Below are 24,857 nucleotides of genomic sequence, written 5' to 3' on the forward strand. Positions count from 1 at the left end.
GTTCTTAGTTTTGGGGTTTCGGTTGATCTTGTAATTGACAATTAAACATTTAAATCGAAGTGGATGTTGAATATTATTGCTTAATTTCAACACATTAATGGTTGCTAACATCATATGTATCTCTTTGCTTTTTGTGATGTGTGGCTAAAACCCCAATTCTAGGGGTGTGATTATGGGATTGGGTGTTGATTTAAATTAGTTGGTCTTTTTCCTTGCTCTTTTTTTGTTGTTCATCCATGGATTTGAGTTATTTAGGATGAACTTAATTTAGGGATTAAAGTGGCCATCTTAATCTTGCTTTAGATCTCCAATTGGTGCTTGAAAAAGACTAATAGGAGTGTGTCAATAAGAGTGTGATTAACTCATTGTGTGCAACTTAGGGATGATTTTAGTTGCAAAATAAAGGTAATGGATTCATTTGTGAATTACATAGATAAGACCAAAAAGAGATTCTATGAACTAATGTTATGAGATCGAAAGACGATTAGTGTTACTAATGATTACCCAGCTTATCCATGGTTGTTGAGCTTTATTGAACAAGCAATCATACCCCTAGTTAATATCAATGCAAACCCCCACACCCTAGATTCAATCTAAATTGTCTAAACCCATGTTTTATTTAGTTAGTTGTTTATAACTGATTCAGAAGTTTCTTGATTAAATTGGGGGAATAATTCACCCACTCGTTTTAATCACTAAAAAGAATTACTCACATTTTAATTTCCTCTTTGAATTCTTATCCTTACATCACTCCTCGTGGAACTCAACCCTGACTCTTATTTGGGTAATTTGATTGACAACGACCGCTTATTCTTCTAATTGTTTTTAGAGTAATTTTGAGTGTTATCAATGCGAGGTTCCTCAGTAATGCCTCGATTTTACTTTCCTTTATCATTTTGTGCAAGCCCTTGTTTGTATATCTCAAACATCCCTTGCACATATCATATGTTAGGCATCCCCTCTACATGTACAGGTTGAGCGGGGCCATGTGGGTCATCGTATGAAGCTGACGCTGTAGGTGAAGTGTTGGAGTTGGAACGTGATTTGAATTGTGATCCCGACTCTTCACTGCCACTCTCTTCTCCCGACGATTGTTCTCCCTCTTCAGATTAAGGAGAAGTAGGTGAGGGGGGTTCAGCAACATTTACCAAGTCAGGCATCGGTGTCAGTTGTTTGGTATTCTGAGTGTTACGGGGATCGGCAAGTGAATCCAACTTGATAGTGTAATTATCCTATGTCCCACTCTACTCAGTATCTGATGGTTCATCAATCCAGACTTGACCTGAGAACCGACCTTTTTAGATGGTATGGTGGCCTTTCCCCCACACTTCGGATTTCCTTTAGGAGGCGTGGTACCTGCGGGCCAATTCTTAGATACTATACACTAAGTAAGAAAGCAAAAATGAAGAAAAGAAACTCAACGAAAACAAAAAAAAATCAAAGGTTATCTATTGTTTTTGGTCCTATGAGGGGGTATCTATGGACCGTAGAAGAGACTACGAGCCGTAGAACCCTATCATAGGATGGCAGGCCTAAAATCAAGTCTCAGAAGCTCGAACTATGGACTGACAGTACGGTCCATCAAATATACTATAGACTGTAGTTCCCAAACTTAGCTACTGGAGTTTGATATATATATTGGACTACGAGGCTGATGTACGCGTCAGAGAAGATTCTACAAATCGTTCACATGTTCATAATCCTATATTTTAAATTCATACATTCAGGACTCTATGCACGAATGTTATCTATGGACTGTAGAAGGTTTTACAACTCATTGGTGGCACTCATAATGGCAAAGAATTTGATATTTCAAACACTGGACCCTCAAGCTATTCCTATGAAGGGTAACTAAGGGTGGTGGAATGAACCACAGCCCATAGAAGACCTTTGTAGGCATGAGAACTACCTAGGTTAATGTCCAAATCACTTCAATGCCTTCAAATTTGTAATTCTAGAAGCCCAACCTAGATTCATATGCACAAATAAACATTGGTAGGCAAACAAACTCTTTATCACTGTCATCCTTAGGCTTTTAGATACAAAAAAAATCAATTTTTCGATCCTGAGCCGAGTGAATCAATTTCAATTCATATAAAAATAACTTCCAGACACACTCAAACACAATCATTCTTAGGGTTTACCACTAAAACTCAAATAGTTCACCTCAATTAAATCGTAAGTTGAGTTTAGCAACTCAATTTCGACAAAAAAAAAAACTATGGCTAATGCAAAACTCATACCTTAATGTGTCGAGTTGATGTTGTGTGAGTGTTGTTCAATTAAATATAACTTCAATGATCTCAATTTCCCCTTCACAGGCCCACGTGATTGACCCACAGAATTTCAGAGGATTTGTTTGAGGATTTGGGGATTTTGGATGAAATATGGTGATGAACAGTGGGAAAGGGTTTATAGGGTAGGGGAGTGAGGGGTTGTGATGGTTGGAAGGGATGGAAGAGTAATTGTTGGGAAAGGGGAGTGAACGAGGGAACGTAACTATTGGGAGATTGGAATTGGGGAAAATTAAAAATGTTTGGTTTTAAACTTGTGGGTTGTGGGTCGGATTGGATATTTTTATGTTCACTAGGCCTTCACGAAGCCCATCTATGGACCGTAGGCACGTCTACGATCAGTGGAAGGGTTTTGTAGGTCTTCATAACAGTTAGACAAATATAGAAAACATACTTGGGGTCTACAAGTACAGACCACGGACCTTAGTTCTTTATACGATCCATACTGTGCTCTCGTAGAGTTAAAGTTGCAGTAGGCCTTTGAACTTTGAATTCTATGCACACCAGCTACGATCCATCAAATGACATATGGCTTGCAAGTGGAGCTCGTAGAACAAGTCCTACAAGTTACCATTTATCCAGGATTTTACGAGCAGGGTCTATATACCGTAGAATGTTCTATGACCCGTAGAACCCATTCGTAGGAAACCTCTGCACTTAAATTTTTTTCAGATTTCTCTTTTGATCCCTGCATATGTAACAAACATTAGGTCTACCTTTTCTCTTTCTTGACTCTAATTTGACACGAACCCTAATTTAGCCTATACTATCCTAAAACTAAAGCTAAGGAAACCAGACAAAATATCTTGGGTTGCCTCCCAAGAAGCGTTTGATTTAACGTCGCAGCACAACACGGGATCCTTAGTTACTTAAACTTCACCAAGAGCCCATATCTCCCCCACCTTAACTTCTTCCACATTTCCCATGTAAAGCTTTACCATTTGTCCATTCACCTTGAACCTCGTTTCATCATTTATTTATAGTTCAACCACTCTGTATGGGAATACTTGAACTACTTGTAACGGTCCCAGCCATTTTGACTTGAGTTTACCAGGAAATAAGTGCAACCTTGAGTTGAACGAGGAGGACAAAATCTCCAGGCGCAAAGAAATCGCTTTTCAATCTTTTGGTTATGATACTTCTTCATTCTCTCTTTGTACAAGTCTTAACTTTCATATGTGTTTAGGTGAAACTCATCAAGCTCATTAATTTGATTCAACCTCTAATTTGATGTAGCACCCTAGTCTACATTCAGCTTTTCGAGCGCCCACATGACTTTGTGCTCTAACTCTACATGCCAGGTGGCAAGACTTCGATTCCCAAACACAAGTTGGTAAAGAGACATACCTATGGGAGTCTTGAATGCAGTTTGATATGCCCATAAGTTAGAGCTTTATTTAAAATACCAACATTTATGAGCTATAAAGTTTATCAGATCATTAAAAACATCTAAATCCAAACTTGAAATAATACGCTAAAAGACAAAATCTATGAAAAATCTTAAGAAATATTTGAATTACATTATAATAAATTATTTTTAAATTCGTATACATGTAAAGTGGGGTTGATTTGATTTTGATTAGACTTTCTTTTTAGTTAAACCAAACCAATTATGTGTGAGATTCTTTTTTCAATATCAAACCATAGTTGGATTATTTTTTTTCCAGTTCGACTCGGATTATGAATTTGATAGAGAGTTTGGTGTGGTTTGTTAGTTTTCTATGTACACCCCTACCGGTAAGTAATGAGTTGAAGATTTTGGACTCATTTTAGACTTCTAGTTCACCAAAGTAGTGTCCTCCATGCTTAATTATATCCTTTTATGATCAGAATGTGTTTGTATTTCAGCAATGAGAGCAAAAGCATGGAGATAAAAGAGATCAAAAGAAGCCAAAAGCCTTGAAAAAATAGGCAAAGGCAATGTTGAGCATCACCCAGTGTGACTCGGCATATTGCCGATCAAACAAAATATGACTGAAAGTTGCAGTTTGCAATCGTCTACGTATTGAATTTGCATGTATAGTTGAATGTTATCCACAAGCACTATCTATTAACTTTTCCTGGAATCGACTTGACTCAAAGAAGGTTGAGAAAAAGGAGGCAACTACAAAATCTTTCAATGTATCTTTGTTACACAAGTAGAAGAGAAAGATGTGTGTGCCAAAACTTTGCTCATATTGAATGAGATACTATATACTCCAATGAACTCTTGAGTAAACTAATGCAGCAAACCGATAACCCAAGTCTCGAGTAAACTAACATTGAAATTATGCAATTTTTCCTTGAGACATCCTAAACAAACAGGATATACTCATCACTTTAGCTTCTCCGTTTGTTGGACCTAGTCATGTAAGAGGTAGCGCAACTATGGACATTACATAAATCCAGCAGCATCTTAGTCTTTTTTTACAATGTTGAAAGTTACTTTCCAGTTGTTCACACTTTCAGCATCTAGATTATGCAAATACAAGATTATTGTAGATATCTGCCACAGTAATGCTCCAATCTTAACACTGTATGCAAATGTAACTTAATACATAGAATTGTTTCAGAAAATTGGAGCAACAGAGGAAAATTTACAGGTAGGGTGTTGATGCCAAAAGTAAAACAAGTATGATAAACCTTCGAAGATGAGTTTGCCCTTCTGTTTCTTCTCTTCCTTGATCTTTCTCACCCTTCTCTATCTTCAGTAAAAATGTACTCTATGTCCCACAAAACCTGCTCACTTGGCCTCTAGGGAATGAAATAGAGGCCGTTTTGCTACATAGATTAAAGAAGTATATGGTAGCACAAGAGTGGGTGCTCATTCTAAGTGAAAGACAATGTACAACTTCTTAATTCATTCCCGATTTCAGTCATTTTTCAACATCTCAACAGCCAGCCACCTTTATGTGTATGTATGTGTATAATGCATGTGAAAGAGAGACAGCAGGGACGGGAGGGAAGAAGTTTCCTTCTCAAATAGGACGAGCAGCGAGAGAGTACGACGTAAGGGGCTAACGGAATAAGGGCAATATGCCCCACTGGTGCAGGAAGCCTTCTCCAGTTGTTACTTCTAGCACCAGCAGCACAAGAACTGCCAACATAGCTGCTCTTCCATTCCACGTTTCAGCACTTTTTGTCCAACCCCATTCCCAGACTGTTACAGGAGGTGGAAGCTCCCTGCGCTGTGAATCATATGCTGCCAATAACTCTTCCACGCTGCCAAGAGGGACCAATGACTGCAAATAAACACCTCAGCATATATTAGGTTCATTTCACCACTCATCTTTGAAAACAGCATTGACCTTTTTTGTTCAAACTTTGATAACATTATTCAACCAGAAACCAGTTATCCACATACAAATAAAACAAGGAGGGGGTGCCCTTTATTTCAATCACTTTCGGCAGTTGCATAATAAAAGCCAGGTGCCATATTTTCTGCAGTAAATGAAAGAACCTGAAAGTATGCAAATCGACTAAGAAACTGGAGCAAGTCTTACAAAACATTTGAGCATGGCTGAGAACACACCAATGTCCCAACAAGTCAAGGGTATGTGTTAGTTGATCAACCTCTTAGGGCTGAGTAAGTTGTTCAAATTCTTCACTTGGTACATAGAAGTGCCAAAGATCTTGTTGCATATATCATAATGGAACTAATGTGCTTGACAAGTAGGACAAACCATGAGGACTAAGCCTCACTTGTGCCGATCAACTAAAATGAAATGAAATCCATTTGGATAAACTGATGAATCACAAGTAAACATCAGCTCCCCATCCCACAAGCATAAATCCTATTATTATTATTTACTTAATATAATTCACAATCAATCATATTTGGTCTAGCAGAAAAAAAATTGTCATATCTCAAAATGAGAATGAATTAAACTCTTCGGAGACGGAAGAAATGGAATTGTAAAATTAGGGACAATCTATCCAATAAGCCTCGGACTGGTAGATGCTGCCCAACAGTTGGAAAATCAATCATACCTCGCCCAAGAAGAAAAAGTTATGAGAAATGAATTATACTTTGCTCAGACTGAAGAAATGAAATTGTCAAACAAGTGATCATTTACGCAATAAGGCCTTAGAAATGTAGATTCTGCTCAACAGAGTTGGAATAACCCATCCTTGTCAAATGGTATTCATATTAGAAATCTATATGGATGATGAAGTGTATCAAAGAAGTTACACTTTCAGCAATGATGACCAAATGTTGGAGGGTCATATAAACAGAAGGTACACATTGTCTAAACCTCTGTCTTGATATCTCTAGCACGTCTAGAAACTAGAGTTCCTTATAAACCATGGGAAGAACCTATCTAAAATTGCCGTCAGAAACGAACTAACTCAAACTCAAATCCATCGTCAAACTTGTTCAAAAAATCTCAGAAGATCCTCTGATAGCATCAATGGTGACATGCTTCCATTAAAGGATTTGGTAAAACTTGGGAAGTTAAGGAGATGCACGACAAGGTTGATGAGCTTCAATGGGAGATCAGATCAGAAAGTGCTTATCGTGGAAGAAAAGCCCAAGAGTAATGGCAAAGAGTGGAGTAAGTTATATGCAAATTTCATAGTCCAAGTCCAAATTTAAGACGAGGAAGATTGAGGCCACTTGGAGTCCAAGAGGTGGGGCCCACATGTAGCCCAAGAAAGGAGTTGAAAATGCCCAACAAATGAGCTAAAATTCTACCAAAAAAGATGATTTTCACGGCCAACATGGGTAGTTTACGTGCCAAGTTCACGTGAAATTTTGGAGCCAAAAACAAAGTCAGTTATTCCCTTTTTTTGTTAGCTGTATTGGGAAGAAGTGTGATATTAATTTTTACTTGTTTTCCTCGTTTAAAATTTCCTAGGTAGGTTTTAATCTTAATAATTTCCATAGAAGGATTCAAATCCCATGTTATATTGGATATGTTTCCCCTAGATATAGGGCTGGATTTTTGTTGGTTTTCTTAAAAGATGGTGCAGCAAAAAGGGTTGAAATTATTAATCGAAAATGTCTCTCAATATTTTTCTTAAGCATTGGAGGGCTTTAAATAGCGAACTTACAACAAAAGATTTGCATAATTCAAAATTCAAAATTCAAAATTCAAAAACCTTAAAATATCTCAACAAACTAAAACAGCCTAATAAAAATTTAAAATTTAAAATTCAAAATTCAAATCATCCTAAACATCAGCAGCTTAATTATTAGGTTGAAAAGAAAATTAATGCAGTAACTAAAAGCAATTTTCAACAAAAAATATTTCAAACAACATTATTATTAACATTATTGAGAGATTGTTTTCTTTACATCTTTGTGTATTGGCTTCTTGAGGTTTATCTTACAACATCACAAGAACGATTCTTTTAGGAGGTAAGATTTATTTTTAACTTGATATCTTTGGTATTAAAGTAAATGAAGGTAATTTTTCTAGTACTAATTATTGTCTCTAATTCTTCGAAATAGGATCTAGATCACTATGCCATGTTAGTTCTTGAATTGACTCTACTAGTATCATAACTAGCTTTGATGCACTAATTTTTTATTACTAAGATCAATTAGGACTCTTACCACTTAATATTAAAATTTGGAAATTTTATTCTTGAATTTTGCATATCTTAAATTATTGTGTTTAATCTTAATATTTTCGCTTCCACATTATTTTCTCATTTTTCTTTCAAGTAACCCAATTCTTATCAAGTGATATCAAAGCGGTTCTATCAAGATTTCGTTCTTGATAGTAGTAGGCATTTCTTTACAAGGCAAAAAAAGGAGAAAATACATAAAAACACCTTCAATCTTGTCTCGAATTTTAGTAACACACTTAATCTTAGCGAGAGTCCTGTTACCCCCGGAACAATTTTAAAGCAGAATAAACATCACCCTAAACGTTGTGGCACAAGTAGTGTAAGCGCATCGCTCAAGCATGTGCAAAAACAAATAGCAGCTCAAAGTAGAACCTTTTTACACCATGTGTCCAAAATATTAAAAAACAACATATTTTAAAAGGACCGTCTTCAATATTTTTGGAAAAATCTGCAACCTTTCCTGCACTCATGCCCTCCTTATGGGCTTACCATCTCCACCATAACTTGCTTAACCAGTGCTACCACTTCCCTTTCCAAACCTCTTCCCTCCTCCACCAGTGAATCAGAACCATTATTATAGTTTATGAAAGAAACCCAATAACTTCTTATCAATTAAGTCCAGCAACCTTAGATTTATATGTACACAGTTGCATCACAGATTTCATGTCCGAAAACAAAAAACCCAATAACAAATTTGCTACACTAATACTCCCTCCCTCCGTTTCAAAAAGAGTGGCCTAGTTTGACTTGGCACAGAGTTTTAGAAAATAAAGAACTTTTGAATCTTGTGGTCCTAAATTAAAGTTATGTCAAATGTACTAAATTGCCCTCTAATCTTGTGGCCTTAAACATGCCATGTGGAAAGCTGAAATTATAATGTTACCAAAAAAGGAAAGAGGTCATTCTTTTTGAAACAGACTATAAACGAAAGGAGACCATTCTTTTTGAAACAGAGGGAGTATAAAGGATCAACTTTCTGGGATCCTTTTTCAAAAATAGGCCAAGAATTTTTATATTATTTTTGTGTGTAAAAGAGATTGAACCCAAATAAATTATTGTAGAAAATTGGATTTAGTTTTAAGAAACTAAAAAGAGATAATCTTTGCTATCACTGAAAGAAAACCGAAAAGAAGAAAAAAAAAATATGTAGAGGAAGAAAGTGAAAGCAAAACAATAAAGAATGAAATAAAAGAATGGTAAGGTTGAGAAGTAAGGATAACAGAAACAAAGAAAGGGGTTAAACATCAGCTATTGAAGTGGAGAAGAAAGAGAAAAAATCTCTTAATGATAAAAGAAAAAGAAGAGAAAAGGGGTTTAAGTGATAAAATGAAAATAAAGGCGCATGTAGAGCATCATCAGGTATTTTTGGTCATTCATGCCACATCAAATTTTAGAGTGATGTTTATTCCACTTTAAAATAGTTCAAGGGGCAATAGGAACCTCGCATAGAATTAATTGTGTTGCTGTAAATCCCAAAAAAAGTTTGAGGGTGTTTTTGTGCATTTTCTCCCTAAAACCTAAATTGTTTTTTAGTAGCTTAAATAAAAGGTAAGCTAGTGTTTGAAAATCAAGTTATATTTAGAAACATTAGATTTATTGTTTTTCTTTGTTTCCAACACCATCAAGGAAAACCAAGAAGAGGGAAAATTTGGAGTTCCTTGTACACAAATTGATCTTTTCTTGTCTCATCAAACTCAATTTGTCAAGAAGTTGGGTAAAAATTAACTTATTTCTACATCTTACCTCTTAAGGATTGTTAATAGTAGGATTTAAACCAACAAAAAATAATAATTTGAGTGGAAAAGGCAAGAGAGGATGAGATCAATAGAGGGGAAAAGCCAGAGTGAGAGATACTAATTTCTTTGATATTTTTCTTATGAGGTTTCTAGCACTTAAAGAGACTGAAGCAGGGACACAAGATGACTATTAGAATCTCTCTGAAAATTCTAGCATATATGTAAATATAGTAAGTAGCTTAATTTACAACAACAATAACATACACAGTGAACAAGTAAGCTCTAGGGAGGGTAGAATGTAGGCAGACCTTAACACTACCCCATGGAAGTAGAGGTTTCCGAAAGACCCTCTGCTCAAGTGCAACAAATCTCGATATAATGAAGAAGACAATGAAGAGAAATTGAAACAAGAAACAGAGAAAAGTAGCAAAAACAGCAATAAAATCATGTGATAATCGAAATGTCATAAACAACATACTAGGGTAGATTATTATTAACAAACAACAATAAACAATGATAAAAATACAAAACAAGATCTATAATAATACAAGTAGTGCCACTACAAACACTAGCCACCCTAAGCAAGACAACACCACATTAACTGCTACCCTTCTATCCTAATAAGAGTCCTCCACACCCTCCTATCTAGGGTCATGTCCTTGACAACCTGAAGTCGCGTCATATCCTGTCCTATCACCTCTCCCCAATACTTCTTCGGCCTGCCTCTACCTCTCCTCGTACCCTGTATAACCAACCACTCACAACTTCTCACTGGTGCATCTATGCATCTCCTCTTCACATGTCCAAACCATCTCAGTCTCACTTCCCTCATCTTGTCAACCACGGAGGCCACACCCACCTTATTCCAAATATCCTCATATCTAATCCCATCACTCCTAGTATGACCACACATCCACCTTAACATCCTCATATGTGCAACATGCATTTTATGGACATGGGATTTCTTGACTGGCCAACACTCAATCCCATACAACAAAGTCAGTCTAAACATAGTTATTTAAACCCCAATAGCTTGAGGGAATAACCAAGTTGAGTTCTCTCTCAAACTCTTTCTTTCTCACAATGACAACAACTTAACTGAGGTGCTCACAATGATTGCCGCTCAACTTGATGTGATAGACACCACCCTAACAAATTTAGGGAGACCAAAACCGTAAACATGGCTAGTGTGAGGAGAATCCACCAAAACACAAGACTTTAAATTAAGAGACAAGTTGTTCAAATTTCAAATTTTAATACAATAAAACTAAATAAATTATCGAGTGTCGAGGTCGAATCCTAATTTGAAAGTCGAGTCCGAAATTGAGTACTGGGATTATATCCTGATTCAGGCATCGGGGTGGAATCCAAATTCGGACGTCGGGTCTTGAGTTGGATGTTGAGGTTGGATTTCGGGTCAAAAGTCAGGTCCTGAGTCGAGAGTCTAGTTCGGGTCTAGATTTGGAAGAGAGATCCCGGGTCGAGTTTCGAGGTCGGGTCATGATTTGGTAGTCGGATCCCACATTATATGTCAAGTTTAGTTTTATGATACAATAAAACTAAATAAAGTATTTTCAACATGTTTCATCCAAAAAAAGACGAAAATATTTTCTTCATATTGAATTCTAAAGTAGAGTACTATTTACTTGTGAAAATATGGGTAAACATGGGTCAACATGTATTTTACCCAACCCATTTTCACCCATATGAAATATGGGCGGGTTGAATTGTTACCCATTTTATGTTGGCCCATTTTCAACCCGCTCAAATTTGACCCATCCCGCCCATTTGCCACCACAACCTGTAGGTCATGGCTAGATGGGCATAAATTAGACCCTTAGCATATTTGTACACCTTAGCATTTGATGTGTGAGTTTATTTGTGTTATGTACTGATAATGAGTTTAAATGAAATTATTGTGGTAAGATGGAGTGGGCATAGACCCACGTAAATTGAAATCATTGATTCTTTATTTCCTTGATGATTGAGATTGTTTATCTGATACGCATAACCTGCTGTGATGGTACTTGTTGGGTGTTGAAATTACTTGCTATGTGCTGAATGTCAGGTCTACTTGTTGTTTGACTCATGTGTTGCATGCTTCCTAAATTGAGTCAGCATATTATGTCCACCAGTACATAGTGGTTTGTATTGACTAATACTTCCCTGTACTCTTCTTTTGTTGAGTGCAGAACGTGTTCCAGAGGCCCATTCGAGATCCCATTTCTATCGTGTGCAAGCAGTTTCCGATCCAAGGGTGAGCGCTCCATTTTCAGGTTGTCGTGGACCATCATAGTAGTATTTGTATCTTCCGAACAATGAGACAATCTTATCTTTTATTTAGTTTTTGGATACTTCTGTTAGGTTTGGTTTTGTTTAGAAGTTCTTGTATGATGGCTTTCGGGTCTTGGGAATTTTAGTAGTTGATTCGTTTCCGCACTTATTTAAGTCGGTTTTCAAAATATTATGTTTTAGTTGGATTTAATTATAATTCTGTCTTGGATGGTTGATGAATTTGGTTAAGGTTCAGGTTAGATGGTTCTCCCACTGGAGGGTTGGTATAGGGTTGGTATGAGTGTCACTCACGACCCAAAGCCATTTGGGTCGTGACATATAATCTACTCTTTTTTCCTAGTACATGAACTTGCTAATAAGCTAACCATGAGCCAATTTATATAAAAATTCATGAATCAAACAAATCTTAAAAACCTTTTATTTTTCCAACACAAGGTTTGATTTCCAACATCTATCACCAGCCTTTTCACATACCATCCAACTAAGTTACAGTGCTTAGTGCCTATGTTAGATAATCCCTTCAATTAAACGTTTGCAAGCTTCTCTATTTCAGGTCATTGGTACCATCTACTTAACAAAAAATTTAATAATTTCTTAATCATAGTGGAGTTAAAAAGCACCTGGCGAGCTTCAAGATTTGAGACTGCCATTGCTCCTACATATGGAAGACTTTCAATCACTGCATCTGCCAAATCTGAAATGAAAGTGGGTTCAACACCTAGGGCAGGAACACGCGCCCAGTTCTGTATTCCAGACTCCAATGCTAGCTCCTTGTATTCAACATCAATTTCCTCTAATGTCTCAATATGCTCACTTACAAAACTGTGATAACATTTAAAAATTAGAGAATACAAATAACTAAAACAAAAGTCGAACAAACTAGGCATCATCATTTGTACTGCTTAAACAGCCAACTTTGCTTACCTTATTGGCACGGCAAGAATACTCTTCACCCCTTTCTTCCCAAGCTCAATTATTGTCTCATCAGTATATGGTTTAAGCCATTCAACAGGTCCAACCCTACTCTGCATCAGAGCAAAATAACTTCATGGAATGGCTAAGTAAAAACATTTACAAAACTCAATCATTATACTCTTAAGTGAAAAAAGGTGCATCCATATGCATAAGAATCACAGTAAAGCACAGCAGTTCAGGAAGTCATGTATCCGAAATGCCACCAGTGAACATTATTTGTTTTGTAGTTGATCCAAGAAAATAACTTTTATTTTTATGACAGTGGTGTCCGTACAGCTTGCGCACACTCCCAACTACTCCATCACAACCTGCTACCTTCCACCAACACATGCACCGGTTAACTCTGACCACCAACACTTAGGTAGATGGAAAGAAATCACCTAGTGCTTTTGCCTGTACTGAGATTTGAACTTTGAGACCTCAAGAAAATGACTTGTTTTTTTGCATCCAAATAACTTATCAATGCCAGATAGAATCAACATTACTTGACCACATACTCTATCGCCCAAGCAAATTGGAGAATCAATGTTACAAAAGCTATATGTTATGTGCTAGCAAATGAGCATCCGAGCATCATCTATTTTTCTCGTCCAATAGTGTATCACTTGACAACAACATCATAAATACGAATCGCCTTTCCCTTAAGAAATGTATTAATCAAATAATAATAAGCATCAAATAAAAATCATTTTTGTGCCGATGGGAACACATAATACGACATGGAATGGAGCACCCTCTAAGTTCATAAAATTGACACCAATAAAAGGCTACATTACCTTTCATACATAGAGGTATTATGCTTATAACATGAAAGTGTTTAGTACTCGTGTCTCACACTCGATATTAGCTAATTATATTTGTAATGCAACTTAGAAAGTTCATATGGTACAACATGATACTTCAATAGAAAGTAGCAATTAGTCCCCCAACTATTGTTGTGGAAAAAGTGTGTACAAAAGAAAAAAGCTTCTTCACGTTCATACCAATAGTTATGCACGTACTCCTTTACAAAGTAAGATGGAGTGCTTTAATATGTTATTTTCAAGTTCGCCATATAATTTAACTGTCTTATCAACCTTATAGATTGAAGAGGTGATATGGAGATACTTTTGCCAACAATACATGTCATGCATGATACTATTATACATATCATTTCTGTAACGCCCCGTACTTTTGGTCTAAGGTTTAAATGGTTCGACATATGTAATTGGACCCGAACCTGGAGAATTTGGTTGTGCACATGTGTAAAAGTCAATGTTTAAGTATGCGGTTGTGTTGGATGTGAATTAAAGTCTAACAGAAACTCTAGCACAAAGTCAGCATGGAAGCTTCTCCACAAATTAAGTTTTCAAATAAGCTCGCACAAGGTGTAACTTCTAGCAAGCATATCTCCCATGTATAAAGATTTATGTGATGAATTTCCTACCACAATTAAAAGATCACTGAATTTAGTTTCCAATGAATCAAATTGTTCGTCAATCTGAGCTATGTACAAGAAGCTATGTACATTTTACGCTAGTGCTATCAGTGGATACCATGTAGGGGCATAGGTTGCCGTAGGAACAGTATGTGGATTCAAGTTTGAGGCAGCCACAGAAACATTTGGGTGCCCACCTACGACCATATGTGGCCATCTATCAACTTCTTTAAATACACCAAACTCTGAGGGTTTACTTCATTTTCTCACTTTGACTTGACTTGAAATAGATTCTCTCAGCTCCACTCCCCCCAATTCAAGGTAAGTTGTCACTGATCCCTACTGTCTTTCATGAGTGTTTCTTCAATGATTACGCAACTCTAACACCTATTCCTCTTCAAATTCTAGAGGGTTTTATCATCTAGCGCTGAAGCGGAGATTTTTGGTTTTTCTTCATCATTCAAGGTAAGAATCTTCTCCTAAGCTCATGCATGGACTATTATTGATGTATTAGGAATGTTTTAGGGAAGGGACTCATGGGATGGTGATCGAAAGCCATGAGCTCGGGTTTTGGATAATTTTGTGAGAAGATGGGGTTTGTTATGGTAGAGAGTTCTTGATATGCTGCTGCCCGGAGGGGTTTGGATGACCTCATAGGAGGGTTGTTGTGTTACTGATTGTGTTGAAGAATGAAAAAGTCTCACATCGGTGGTTAATGAGATGGTTGATCTACTTATAAGGCTTCGCAATGCTCTTTCCTTTGAGCTATCTTTTGGGGTATGAGATAGGCCCAAGACCTAATTTTTACATGGTTTTAGAGCAGGACCCATTTCACCCAATGTTGAGCCCCAAATTAAAATTTTCCCTCGCACAAGATGTCCAGCCCTAGGCATGAGGTGAGGTGTTGAAGAATGAAAAAGTCTCACACTGGTGGTCTCCTTATAAGGCTTGGACAATCCTCTTTCCTTTGAGCTAGCTTTTGGGGTGTGAGTTAGGCCCTAGATAGCAAGACCTAATTTTACAGTTTGCAAGGAGAAAGTTGGTTGTGGATATGCCAATGAAGGAGGATTTTAGAGTTTTAGCTCACCTTATGTGCGATAAATTGCTTAAGTGTCTTTGTCTTGAATCTCTTTTGCTAATTTTAGCTTCCTCTTATTGTTTTACTTGTAGATTAAGGTCTTATCGGAGTAGTCGGCCTTTGTGGTACACTTAAGGTCGGAATCAAGGAAAGTAAGGCTAAGACCCTCTTTTCCCTATCATGACATGATCTCATGATCTTTCTTTCGATATTTTCCCCTTGTTCATGAGCTTATGGATTTCATGTTCCAAATTATACTATGAGTACTCTATGTGATAAATCTTTCATGTCAATTTATACTATTTTTTTATTTTATTTTTATTACCGAGAAATTCGTCTATGACCCACCCTTTGGACCCAATCACAGCCTTCTAAACTACATGGATGATGGGCCCGCCCCTCTACCAACTCCACTTAAATACCGAGCTTCGCTTTGCATGGAGTGGGGCTTGAACCTGCGACCTAAGCCACAATTCCTCCACCTTTTGCCACTCGAGCTAGGCCTTGGGGGCATGTCAAACTATACTATTAGCCTTGAATAATTTTAGCTTCCTATCATTGTTTTCTTGTAGATTAAGGTCTTATCTGAGTAGTCGGTCTTTGTGGCCCGCCCCTCTACCCTTGTCATGACATGATCTTTCTTTCGATACATTCCCCTTGTTCATGAGCTTATGGATTTCCTATTCCATATTATACAATGATTACTCTATGTGATAAATCTTTCATGTCAATATGTTTCTTAGTAGTTGTATTCATTGCCTTATGTCTCCATACCTTCATGGCCAAGTTCATTTGCTCCTCATGGATATGTCTAATGTCGTACATATCAAAACTGACACCTTTCTACCTAAAAGTTATGTCTAAGAACAAGGATATGCTTTGTAAGCCGAAGGTACGAAACGGTAAGTGCAATCCATGTGTACTCAACTGAACACCAACTGAACTCTTGAGCTTTCTTATAAATGATCATAAAGATGAGCCCAAATACAAAATGTGCAAGAAGCTAGAGTCTTATCTTCATTACAAGAATGTTTTAATGCATAAAATAGACAATGTTACCTGTGCAAGTGTGTTTAAATATAATCATTTGTGAAATGTAAGTATGCTAATAGATCTGCAAAGGTACCTGATAGGCCAAAGTATATGCATTATGTACCCTTCTCTTCTCAAGTTCTTCCATTATTAAGTCCACACATTCCTCCATCTCAGCCTTGTATGGATCACCTGCTTCCTCTACATATGCAAGTGGTACACCATGAGCACTGAAGAATATCATCACCTGTGTATATGAAGCTAGTCAATGCAGGAGACAAATTAGAGAGACTTTGTACTTCTTGGGAAGACCCTGCTTTTATTTTCATTATAAAATATCTGAAATAATTTCATAAATATGAAATGTAGAGGAGTAGAGGCAGGAACAGAACAGTGTCAAATCTGAAGAAAACTTTGCTCCAGAGTGCTGTAGTTTTCCTTTGTTTTTGATCCTTAATATCTTCTGCTGTACAGAGATCTTTTCGTGACTCTGTATTTCTACCCTAACCAACTTGATAGAGTTTCAAGAGAAGGCCTCCAAGCAAAAGACTTGATGGACAATGATACACTAAATCAAGAGTATCACAGTATTCATGACAAGAGTCTTTTCTCATTTACTTTTTTGAAACTGGTAAAATTAAATCTTTAAGCATTTATTTTTATCAAAAAAAAAAAAATCTTAAAGCAGTTATTACAGAAGAAAGCAAAACTGAGAAGGCATATACTTTGTGCGAGAATTTTTATAGTTTAAGTAATGAAAACAAAAATAAAAATGCACAAAGACTTTATGTGCCTCAAGTATAATACTATCAGAAAGATGAGACCTTATTAGGAAAAAGAAGAACCTCTTTTCACGAGGTAAGTATAGCATGAGACTTCAAAGAATAGAGACAATACTACCTCCTCCGGATGTTCAAAACTTTTCAACTCTTTTTCCATCAAATCTGCCATGGCTTTGATATATCCTTCCCGTTGATACCATGAGGGTATTACTGTGTGTTGCATGTTAACAAGATACTCATCCTCCCTGAAGTTAGTACTCATTGCTCCACATATCAGTTTGACAATCGAAAATGGAATGTATTTTCTGAGCAGGAACATAGGGTATGTTTATTACCTAAATATACTCTCTAATAGGCGAAGGCTTGAACCACTCGTAGATATTGAAAACTGTGGATAAAGAGGGAGCACAACAAGCTTTGTGATTCCATCTCTTTTAATCTGCAAAATGAACAGAAAAGGGAGAAGGATATGAAAACCAACAGCTCAACTTCCACTCTATCCTAAGTAACTCAAATGTGCTTCAAGAAAAAACTGGAAATAGGGAGAAACTATATTAAAAGCGGAATAACCTGAGAGACTCTTATACTTGGATCAGATTGTCACCTAGACACTTATACTCATGGTTTTGTCAACTGGACACTTAAACCTAATGAAACTCAATCTTTTAAACCCTTTTTGCATCCGATAAATGTGTGTGTGATACAAACAAATACACATGGGATTCTATGTCATTTTACAATGCCACATAAGAACTTAATATAAAAAAAATCAAATACAGTTCCCTTCTTCATCTTCCTCAGACCCCACCCCCCAACACACACACACACCACTCTTCTTCTTCAACAGATCCCCCTTCTCCCTTCCACCCCTTCCTCTCTTCTTCATCAAAATCGCCCTCTCCCTCCTTCTTCAGATCCTTTTACCTTTCCCATTTTCATTTTCTATTTTCTCTACTCCATTCAAAACTACAAGAAGAACCGATGAAGCAAACAAGAGATATTTAAAATGTTTCAAACTAATAATAGCAGAAAAATAACTGAAAATCTCACTGATAAAAAAGCCTATAAAAAAAAATTATGGTGTTCTTTGATGTTCATAACATCCTTCGTTGATCGACAGGGGTTGATTTTTCTTATTATTTTCTCTTATTTTCACTTTAATTTGGCTTTTGGGTATTCTCAATTTGATGTTAATAATGTTCCAAAATAATTGATTATATTGAATGTTGAGATTTTTGTCAAAATAATTTATTATAATGTGTCAAAATGATGAAAGAGAAATGAAATTGTTCTTCTTTGTTCAAATAGTTGCTATTCATAGAAGCTTTTGATTGTTTTTCTCAAATATTTTCCTCAAGCCTTGGTGGTGAAAATAGAGGAAGAACAAAGAGTGGGGGTAAAGAAACGAGGGGTGGGTGGGGGAAAGAAGAGCAATAGGTGTCAGTTTTTTAATTATCTTTTTATTTGTTTATTTTAATTAATTTTTAGTCCAAAATTGTTTGTGTACGCGTATTAAACCCGTGAAATTAATGCATTTGGTCCAGCTCAACCATCAAGTTGCCACATTGGATGGGTCAAGGTCAAAGGGTCTAAAATTGTGTGTTTTAGTGAGTTTAAGGGTTCAATTGGCAAAATCGTGAGTATAAGGGCTCAACTGACAAACGGAGACAAGTACAAGGGTCTCCTTGATCATTCTGCCTATATTATACAACAACATATCCAGTTTATTACCACAAAGTGGGGCTAAGAAGGTAGAGTGTATGCAGACCTTACCTCTACCTTAGGAGTAAGGTACAGATAGACCCTCGGCACAAGCCAAAAACATACTAGAAAAAGATGTAATGAAGGTACAACAGACAATAGGTAGTAACAAAACAACATATAGTAGCCGAACAATACTAAAGCAAAACATTATTGCAATTGAACTACACGAAATAACAAATAACAACAAAAATCGAAGAACAAGAGACTACAAGTGTAGCACTACGACTACTAGTAAGGGAAACAAGACAATGCACTCCTCCGTACTAGCATGGACACACTCCTACCTACTAACCATCTACCCTGATTCGCGTCCTCCATACCTTCCTATCTAAGGTCATGTCCTTGAGTAAGTTGCAACTGCGTTTTGTCCTATCTAATCACCTATCCCCAATACTTGTTCAATCTACCTCCACCTCTCCTGGATCTATCCATAGCCAACCTCTCAACACCTCCGCACTGAGGAATCCGGGCATCTCCTCATCACATGACCGAACCATCTAAACCTCGCTTCCCACATCTTGTCTTCCATGGAAGAATATGACACAATTCTTCCTAAGTCTTTGTGTAGATCTATTTATATCTCCAAAACAACAACTACTCCTTGGTCCAAACAAGTTGGGTTCAGGTATAGGAAGCCAAAACAAAAAAAAAATCCTTTCATACAATCCACCATACCATATAAAAGCTGGGATAGATTTTACCCACCCCTTTGCCTTGTACCATCTCACGCTTTGTTCCAGCCCTTCAACCTATCAATAGTGGACTCTGGCATGACCTATTTCAAGCCAAACATGCTCAAGATAATCTGCCGCAGTTGACCAATTATTTTGCAGTGTAAAAACAAATGACTGTTATTTTTAGCGTTCTCCTAACATAAAAACCATCTTGAACCTAACCTTATTCCCCTTCTTTGCAGGTTTTCATGAGTAAGGCATGCTCTCCTAACTAACTGATAAGGAAAAACTCACTTTAGAAGGAGCCCTGGCTTTTCGAATATTATTTTTTTTATGACAAAGGAAATTTGCAGCCGCTATCCTTTGGGTGCGCACAGGGTAAAACCCCCGCTCCTATGCAATAGCTCGCAAATCACACATGAGAGGTAACCCGCACTACGCAAGCCAAGTGCGACGAGCTCGACCCAGAAGGAAAACCCCTTGCTTTTGTTGGCAAGGGGTTTCAAACTTTAGACCTCCAACATGGAAGTCCCAAGCCCAAACCACTGGCTTTCCAAATATTATTCTTCCAAGGCAATCTAGTATCTTGTTGTTCAATAGCAACTAATGCATTATATGTTGATTTAACTGTGAAACACTTCCTGCCATCACCATTCCATATGGTAGAATCTTCAGTGTCAGTTGTGCCTTTGAAAATGTCCAACACCTTGAAGAACTCAGTAATCCTATCCACTTCCTGACTAGTCATTCAGCATTTTCCTAAAAGGTATGTTCCAGCCTTGTAAGATCCAAGTCTTTTCAATAGAAGCATCCGGTATCCTGCAAAGCTAAAGAGATCTGAGAGAACATCATTTAGAGGGCCATGTCCCAACCAATTTTCCCTCCAAAATGAAAGTTTCCTCCTATTTCCCACTATAAATCCCACTTTATCAGCAAATTAGGTTACTGCAATCTCCAGTTACTAGCTCCATCACTACATCATTCCATAAGACTCTCTTCACTATTATATCTCCACAAGCACTTCATTAAAAGACTCTTGATATGAATTTTTAGTAAAGGTTAGAGACGATTTTTTGAACTTGATTATGGTGATATTGTCTCTCACATGGCTGAGATTGCTTTAGTCCGTCTCTTTTTATCTCTGGTTATCTTTCGCCATTGGCCTTTTCATGGGGACCTTGAAGAAGAGGTATATATATGGAGCAACCAGCAGGTTTTGTTGCTCAGGGTAGAGTCCAGTATCATGGTCTGTAGGCTACAGCAATCACTTTATTGCCTAAAGCGGTCCCGTTGAGCATGGTTTGGCAAATCCAGCACAATTATTCATGAACTTGGCATGGTTCGTAGTGAAACTGATTACGTCACTTAGATTCAGATTTAATATGATTTTGGTGGTCCATGTTGATGATATATACAAGTAATGATGAAGAAGAAATTATCAAATTGAAGCATCATCTTTTTCAGCAGTTTCTGACCAAGGACCTTCGCTGATTGACGAACTATAGGTATTGAGGTTGCTCAATCTAGATCAGTAATTACCATTTCAAAGAGGAAGTATGCTCATGATATTCTCGAGGAAACATAAATGATAAATTGTAGGTCTATTAATACTCTAATGGATCCAAATTAAACTTCTAGCAAGTCAGGAGGAACCTGTTTGGGGTTGTTCGGTAACTAGTAAAGAGGTAACTTATCCCTGTATTAATTTATGTACAAGTTATACAACGTTTGGTAGCTAGTTAGGAAGTAAGTATTCATGAATAAAATTAATACGACGTTTGGTTTGCAATTTAGAAACCCACATAGCTAATACATGTATAAGTTATGAGGGAATTGGTGTATTATCTTATGCGGGGGGGAGATGGAATAGCTAATACCCACATAACTAATACATGCATAACGAATACATGCATTACTAATTCCTGCATAATTCTAACCAGCTACCAAACGACCCCTTAGTGATTCTAAAACATATAGGAGGTTGGTAGGCAAGTTAAATTATCTCACTGGAACTCGATCTAACGTTACCTTCACAGTAAGTGTTGTAAGTAAGTTTTTGGATTTTCTTTATGACAGTCATTAGAATGCAAATACGCAGTCTTTGATACATAAAATCTGATGACTATTTTACAAGGATCTAAATATGTTGGTGAAGATTTGGCGGGATCACCCTCTGACAAACTATCTGCCTTTGGATACTAAATTCTAGTAAATCTGGTTTCTTGAAAAAGTAAGAAACAAAATATACTTGCAAGATCTAGTACAAAAGCTTCTATGCACTGCCTACAGAGAAGTTCCCATCTTTGTTGTGTTTCCACAGCACCCTATCTGCCTCTGTTGTGACAATGTTGTTTCCTCCTAGCTTTCCAAGCTATGAAACCACTCTATCAACCTCCCAATCATTAAGCATTCTTCTGAAGGAAATGTCCCACCTCTGTGTTGTCCAGCACTCACTTACTCTAGCCTCAGTGTTTCCACAGATCTGGAAATGGTAATTGATCAATCCATCCATCATGCCAAAAAATTTCTTGTTTCTATTGCCTATCTTAAAGCTAAGATTGGCTTCCACCAGTGGCCAAAAGTTTCTGATTGTTCTCCACACTGCCATACCATAAGGATCAGATACAAAGTTGGAGCACCATGGATTAAGGTCACCAAACTTTGTCACAATTACTTTCCTCCATAGAGTCCTCTCTTTAGTGTATCTCCATAGCCACTTCACAAGTAAGCTCTCATTCTGCAGTTTGAGATTTCTGACTCCTAGTCTCCCTCTTCCTTTAGTTAACATTACTGTTTTCCAATTAACAAGGCAGTAATCCTTCCCCACCGGTCTTGCTTCTTAGTACCACCATAAGCTCCACTTAAGAACATTGCAACAATTTTTTGTTGTTGTTTATTACACTCAGTCGTGAATTCATGCCTAGTTAATATATGCTTATTTATTAATTAGCTTTAAAATTATAATCCTCCAATAGATTCTAGAGATCCTACAATATAGTTGTTGGAAAATTTGATTACTGTCGATCTATCATCTAAACCCAATATGATATGATTCTACAGTAGTGTAAACACAGCTCCTACAGAAAATCCCCATGGCGCAAAGGGGTTATGCAAACTTGTAGCAAGCTAATACTTCAAATTCAAGGGATAAGAGTGTTGTGTAAATATGCTACCACTTATTTTGCTCAATGAGATGATTGCAGAGACTCAAGAAAACAGCTAAATGCACCCAAAACACATAAACAGCCATAGAAGTCAAAGGAAAAAGAAAAGGTTACAAATAAAAAGGAAAGAAACAAGATACCTGCTCAATGGCTTCCTCTGTGAATGGATGCCAGTAGCGCATACCAACATACACCTTTGCAGGCACATTCTTTTCCCACAGAGCTTTTCTCAAGGCTTCAGCCTAAAAATCAAATATTATAAAATAAAAAAAAGGAAGAATTGAATAGAGGAGCCATGAAAATAAATGCAGAAAAACATTGTACTGCTCATATACAAATCAACCACAGCAAAAGAGATCTCTCAGTTGAAAATAAATGGCAAAAGTCATACTAAGAATAGCCTTAGCAAGTGTTTCCACCCTTAAGCACTAGAATTCAGCATGGTCCAAAACATTTCAACACTATGGTATAACACTGTCACTTAACAAAGAAAATCTAGAAATCTACCATCATAAGCATCTCGTAGCCACAGTCGGATCAACATATTCATTTATTCCTACTTAAGTACTTAACAATTAATCAACAATCAGCAATTTTTATCAAACCATATAAATTCATGCCTGAGCATCAGTTATCCGTCGTAGAGGAGAACCACCACCAATTGAAGCATAACCTTCTTTGCTCTTGGGTGCTCTAGCAACAGATATGAACTGCGCCAGTGGCCTTTGCAAAAACCGAAACAATCTTGGCAATCGAATAATATCCTATTCAAACCAAACAATCCAAGTTAAGAACCATTAAACAAATAGTGGAAGGTGTTATTTCCAAACCACAAAAGGATGGTTCCACTCTAAATTGCATTTTGTTTCTTAGAATCACTACTAATTTCAAGCATACACTTAAGCTGTTCAGTTCCTTTTGAATTGGACATGGTTAAATTGTATTTGCTATACCTAAATGGCAAAAGGGTAAATAATCTCAGAAAAAAGGAAACAACATTTAACTTACTGGATCAGCAAAAAGATTGAATAAAAATGGCTGCACATCTTCAAGAGTTTCAGGTCCACCAAGATTAAGCAACAAAACACCAATTTTGCCTTCACCAAAAACAGGATTTGTGGAGAGTTGTTGAGGGTTAGAAGTGAGCAATGCTCCAGGCATTATAGATGGCTTCTCAGACCATTTCAAGGAGCATCTAGCTACTAATGAACAATTCTTAGGTAGCCTTAAACAAGAAGCGGCGAAAGATGAAGTACACTGAGTATCCAGTTGAAGAAAAGGTGAATAGGATGTGCAGTTGGCCGGCGACGGAGATATTTCACGGCAGAAAATCACCGGCGGCGCCATTGCTGGACTGCAAGGAACAGTGATGTTTGAAATGCTTGCTTCGAGTAGATAGTTTGGCTTGTTTTCTTATTTTTGGAGTGTTAGTCTCTCCTCCACAAGTTCAAGATAATAATCAACCCAGTTATGCTATGTAACTCACAACAGTGTAAAAAAAATATCTAAAATTGTGAAAAAATCTGTCTATATTTATACTAGTGTACTTATCCGCTCTTTTCCGAAATTAAATATGTTTTCGAATAACTGATATTGCTAATTTATTTTTTATTTTTTATTTTTAAATAAGGAGTATAAAGAAAATAATATAAATCAAGTCATAGTCTTGATATTATCGATTTAAAAAATTGCTAGAAAGATATTTTTAAATTGTAATGTACATTTAACATTGTCGATAAAAAGAAGAAAAACATAAAAAGTTTAAATAATTGACCATCTAATTATCGTAATTTTTTTATTAGATTCAATGAATTTTATAACAATAATATTAGTTCAATTAAAGTAACATTAAATTTAATTGATTAAAAATTACATAACTTTATTTTTGTTTAAACTACTTGATTTTTAATACAAATAAATTAAAAATATATTTGTGACACATAAAAGTAAGAAAATATATACTTGAAATATGTTTCAACATAGTTATACACGAAATTAAGAAGTTACTAAGATCTTCTTCTTTTTGTTTGATTTTCTTTAATATATGATTTTTCATGTTGAAATTCATTTAATGTGTACTTGCATATTAT

General features: G+C 36.6%; 1 protein-coding gene across 2 annotated transcripts; it reads right to left on the bottom strand.

Annotated features, from left to right (window-relative positions):
* Positions 1-4,655: 4,655 nt before the first annotated feature.
* On the bottom strand, positions 4,656-24,184 carry LOC125825327 (ferrochelatase-2, chloroplastic). Of its 2 annotated transcripts, XM_049504671.1 has the most exons (9): positions 23,776-24,183; positions 23,388-23,531; positions 22,908-23,009; positions 17,501-17,604; positions 17,284-17,410; positions 16,478-16,630; positions 12,806-12,906; positions 12,502-12,703; positions 4,656-5,515 (listed from the first exon to the last, which is right to left on the bottom strand). In XM_049504671.1, the coding sequence occupies exons 1-9, from the start codon at positions 24,112-24,114 to the stop codon at positions 5,291-5,293; spliced, it is 1,497 nt and encodes a 498-aa protein (XP_049360628.1). In that variant the 5' UTR covers positions 24,115-24,183; the 3' UTR covers positions 4,656-5,290. The 2 variants fall into 2 exon arrangements, with proteins under 2 accessions (XP_049360628.1, XP_049360629.1); XM_049504672.1 differs by lacking the exons at positions 17,284-17,410; positions 17,501-17,604 and having other exon boundaries at positions 23,776-24,184.
* Between the last annotated feature and the right edge of the window lie 673 nt (positions 24,185-24,857).

Source organism: Solanum verrucosum, unplaced genomic scaffold, assembly GCF_900185275.1.
Source record: "Solanum verrucosum unplaced genomic scaffold, falcon-dt-bn FXZP01000051.1, whole genome shotgun sequence".
NCBI classification, from domain to species: Eukaryota; Viridiplantae; Streptophyta; class Magnoliopsida; order Solanales; family Solanaceae; genus Solanum; species Solanum verrucosum.

Excerpts from the sequence above, each read along its gene's own strand:
- LOC125825327 (XM_049504671.1), bottom strand. The coding sequence starts at position 24,114 with ATGGCGCCGCCGGTGATTTTCTGCCGTGAAATATCTCCGTCGCCGGCC. Across the intron at positions 23,532-23,775 it reads TCAATCTTTTTGCTGATCCA|GATATTATTCGATTGCCAAG; the intron begins GTAAGTTAAATG and ends TGGTTTGAATAG. Across the intron at positions 17,605-22,907 it reads CAGAGGAAGCCATTGAGCAG|ATTAAAAGAGATGGAATCAC; the intron begins GTATCTTGTTTC and ends TTCATTTTGCAG.